Source organism: Trypanosoma equiperdum (genome assembly GCF_001457755.1).
Source record: "Trypanosoma equiperdum strain OVI genome assembly, contig: ctg_301, whole genome shotgun sequence".
Taxonomy (NCBI): Eukaryota; Euglenozoa; class Kinetoplastea; order Trypanosomatida; family Trypanosomatidae; genus Trypanosoma; species Trypanosoma equiperdum.
The window spans coordinates 1-4195 of record NW_027124201.1 but is presented as its reverse complement, the minus strand read 5'-3'; the positions used below and the strand labels follow the sequence as shown (position 1 = coordinate 4195).

Sequence of the window (4195 nt, the reverse complement as noted above, 5' to 3'; positions counted from 1 at the left end):
GGTGTGTTGAAGTATGAAGGTGGGATGCTCACAGGTGCTCTCATATCCACTATTATGCTCTCGCCCCCTGCTTTGATGGAGGTGGAGAGTGCTTTCAGTTCTGGATTTTCCAGCGGTATGCATGCGCTCCGTGAAGGCTCTTCTCTTACGCTTTCGCATAAGACAGACACGATGGTGTTTGAGGCCGTGGAGTAAAGGTGACGGGCATACGTTAGTGTGTGTTTTGTTTATACGGTGATGTAAAAAATGACTTAAATTTTCATCTGTTTTTCGGTAATATTGTAGGTGCATATTCAACTCTTTGAATTTCTAATAGCGGTACTATTAGTATTATTTTTTTTAAATACTTTCCTTGTTCACGAATATGTGATATCTACTGATTCGTATGAGCACTTTTGTTTTTTTATGCGTCTTCCTGTCTTCGCTAGCGTTTTGTTGTTGATGTATTTCTTGATTTGCTTTTCGTTTCTTTCTTTATGCTCTATACCTTTTTTTGCCTTTCCCTTGTATCCGCATATTCTCGTCCTCTGGTCTCTACTCCGCCATATTTATTCATGTAGTGCATGTAGTACTGGTTTGCATCCCGTGGAAACCTCTGCTTTTGTGTAGCACCCGCGATTTATGGCATCAGACAATGAGTCCACTGTCGAGGTGAGGGAGGCTCGTGACACCGAGGAGTACGATGCGCAGGCTGCTGCTCGTGGGCTGTGTGACAAGGCATGTGACATAAAGAGCCTTCTACATGGGCACGTTGAGTCGACGCGTGCCCTCGAAAGGGTTGTTGGGGAATTTTGCACTCGCGACATCGCTGAAGAGGATGCCTTCCGGAAAATCTCTCTCGACGTTATGCATGCCGAAATGCGGGCGCTACGGGACCTTCACTACGTTGCATTTTCCCAGCGGTGGGCAGAGGTAGAAAAGGGCTCCGCTGCAGAGGAGGTCACCAGCCTACCTTCAGCGGATAGGAGTGTTGGAAGTTGCGTGTCCCACCTTCTGACCTCGCTTTGTGAGGGAAAGCCTGATGCAACTTTTAGCCTTTCAGAGTATTTTGGTGTCGCTGACGTGCTTATGGAATGGCGCTCGTTAACTCCAGCATCACAGGAACAGTTGGATATTCTTCTTCTGTCAATAACCAGGAGCGTGGAGGACATTTCATCATGTGTCCTGCTGCTGAATGGGGTTTTATATACACCATCTGATTCATTTGATTGTTGTGAACTCACTCGACGGGAGCTCACCGCGATAATTGGAAGTGGGGGACCCGCTTCCGCGGAAGAGGCACTTGTTGGATGGCTTAATTTTATTGTGAGACGCTCGTTACTCAACCAGACCCTTCTCCAGAGGCTGATGAGTTCGACCATCGAGTTTCGGAGAAGTGATCTTTGCCTACAGGGCGACGGCGCAGACGTGCTGGTTGTAGTCGACCACAGGCGGTTGTTGAACTCCGCTGTCTTTCGTGGGTTTTTCTTTTCTGGGGAGTTGCGTGGTGTAGAGGCTATTGGGGCGCAGGTGAACTTGATGTCAGTATTATTTGCAGGCAACGGCAGCGGAGATCAGCTTGACATAGAGAAGTGTATCGCCGACATTTTCCGCGCTTTATGGGAGCAGCAGGAACTGCTTTCATGTAAGTGGAAGAACGTTACTGTGACCCTCGCTGTTCAAGCCAGGAAGGACGTCGGAGCCGGCGCTCAAACCAAGTTGATGGACTTCGTTGTGCTCGATCTTCGCCCCCTGTCGCCGAACATTCCTTTTCAGTGGCACTTTACATGGGGCGAGGTCTGTGCACTAGGCCAGCTCAGTACGAATGACGGAGATAGAGCACGACCCCTGGACATTCCTGTTTTCAAGACGACTCGTGTAGCTGTAGCCTCTCTGGGGCCTTATGATAAACTTTCACGCATAATGTTCCCTTCGATTAACGAGTATTTACGTCTTACGCGGAAAGAGCCACCATCTGTAGCCCCAGTCGCCTACGCTGCCGTCGCGGCGGCGCTTGTCGTCGGGGGATTTATTGTTGGAAGCTGCATACTCGGTTCCCGGCGAAGACGATGAGCAGTATCCGCCTCTGCTTTTTTCTGTTCATCTTGTTTTATTGACTTTAGAGCCATATTTAGGCTCCGCTATGCGTCCTTGTTGGTTAGAGGTTTAGTATTGTTGTACCTGACTCTGTGACTGATGGTGGGTGCCGCACCGTATCTGCGGCATGGGGTGCTTGCGTGAGTGAGGATCCACACTTATTTGACCGCTGTTTGCTATGAAATGTTTCCCTCCTTTCCTACTTGTAGCCAAGTTAATATTGCATGATGGATATTACTGCGTTGTGCGGAAACTATCGGTTGTGTGAGATTGACGGAAAGACGTGCTCCGAGGAAGTGTTTATTGCTCTAGAGGCGTCTGGTGGTGGTGTTGAGGTTGTTGCCATGGTGGGCAACACCCTGTGCGGGCGCGCTTGTGTGAATGGGGACAGGATTAGTGCGAACCTTACTAGCACTATGAGGCAGGTGGAAGAAGAGATGATGAGGATTGAAAGCCTGCTGACATGCGGGTTCAAGGCCGGGTTTACCTGTGAGCAGAGTGACATCATACTGACGCTGACTGGAGAGCAGAGTGTCTTCACATTGGAGCGTGATGTATTATGTGATATAAAGTTTGGTGAGTATACCCTCTGTGAGTTCAATGGGGAACCCGTGGCTTCGGACGAGATGGTGCTCACCCTGCTCCCCGCTGTGGTAGATGGTGCCCTTGTGATTGCACAGTTCAAAAACTCTCTCCGCGGGGAGCTGGAGCTTCGCAATGGTCGTCTCCGCGGCGTTATTGCGTCGACGATGTGCGAGGTGGATGGTTCTTTGAAGTGCGCGGAGGAAGCGTTTTTGTCAGCTACCAGGGGTGATGGCATAAAAGTGTGCTCTGACGACCACCGGCTTGTGCTTAAGGACGACCACAATGCGTTCGTTTATGTGCTGCGTCCAGCAATTCCAGAGAACCTTGTGAGCGAGTACTTACTGAAGAGCTTCAATGGCGAGTCTGTAGAGGCTGAGAGGCGTGTGATGTTCCGCTTTTCCCAATCAGCTGACGGTGTCGGTACGGATGTTGTGGCGAGTGTTGCCAATACGATCAGGGGGAAGGTAAGAGTGGATGACGGAAAGTTAAAATCGAAGGTGATGTCATCACGAAGGAAAGGGAATGAGTCGGAGATGCGATTTGAGAATGCTCTGAAGGAAGGGTTCAAGGCTGGGTTTTCGTGGTCTCTGGACGACACGGTGCTGACTCTTGAGTGCGACGGGAACCGCCTCATCTTCGTGAAAGTTGCCGCTGTGCCGTGCGAAAATGGTAGGCCGGGGTATATTGGTGATAAGGTTTCAAGATGCTTTAAGGCCCACGACGATGCTCGAGTGTACCGTATCATCAACACTGTGGAATCGAAGTGGGCATTTTACAATGACACGACCGAATACAATTTTAATGTGTCAGTGACTTTTGGGCGGAAATCAAAGGTACGCGGTCTGGCCAACACGTCAATTGAGACAAATGAGGAAGGCTTGACGGTTGCCAGCGTGTCAGTCGCCCCTGGTGCGACGGAGATGTTCGTTGCTGGGGATGTAAACGGGTACAAGTGCTCCTATGACGCAGTGCACCAGTAGCCGACATTGCGTTGAGTGTTGATCCGGATGTAAGATACACATATGTATGCGGAGGTGGGCGCGTGCGACTCCTTCAAGCATTCCATGTTATAATTTGTTTGCCGCGCTTGGTCTCGTGATGCTGAGCGATTGTGCCTGTGTTTGTGGTTTCACCCCCTCTTGTCACGCCTTCCGCGGTTGGTGTGATTCCATTTGTGTTTGTTTCATGTGTTTTGTTTCCCTCACTACATTGTGTGGTGAGGTTTGCTACTCTTATGATGAGTGCGCCTTGTGCCGCGTGCGTGTGTAGTGCTCATTTACCACTTGCTGCTTTCCCTTAACCTATTTCTGGATGAAAGAGACTTTACTCTTGTTTTTACCCACGTTCAAGCCGACACGGATAACAATGGCCACCTGCCCTAAACACCTGTTCGGGAAGTACCATCTAAAGAGTTTTAATGGCAAAAGCGCCTTGGAGGGCGAACTGGCCGGTGTGACACTGGAGCTTGGTGAAGAAGACGGTCGTGTCACAGTACGCGCGAAGGCGGGAAATGCGATGAATGGTGTGTTGAAGT

General features: G+C 49.9%; 2 protein-coding genes across 2 annotated transcripts; both read left to right on the top strand.

Moving 5' to 3' along the window:
* Positions 1-621: 621 nt before the first annotated feature.
* TEOVI_000113400 (uncharacterized protein) lies at positions 622-2052 on the top strand (the record flags this gene model as incomplete). The annotated part of the gene is made up of 1 exon (XM_067224417.1): positions 622-2052. The coding sequence occupies one exon, from the start codon at positions 622-624 to the stop codon at positions 2050-2052; it is 1431 nt and encodes a 476-aa protein (XP_067080518.1).
* A 248-nt stretch (positions 2053-2300) lies between these two features.
* Positions 2301-3641, top strand: TEOVI_000113300 (META domain/Domain of unknown function (DUF1935), putative; the record flags this gene model as incomplete). The annotated part of the gene is made up of 1 exon (XM_067224416.1): positions 2301-3641. One exon carries the CDS (start codon positions 2301-2303, stop codon positions 3639-3641), a length of 1341 nt encoding a protein of 446 aa, XP_067080517.1.
* Between the last annotated feature and the right edge of the window lie 554 nt (positions 3642-4195).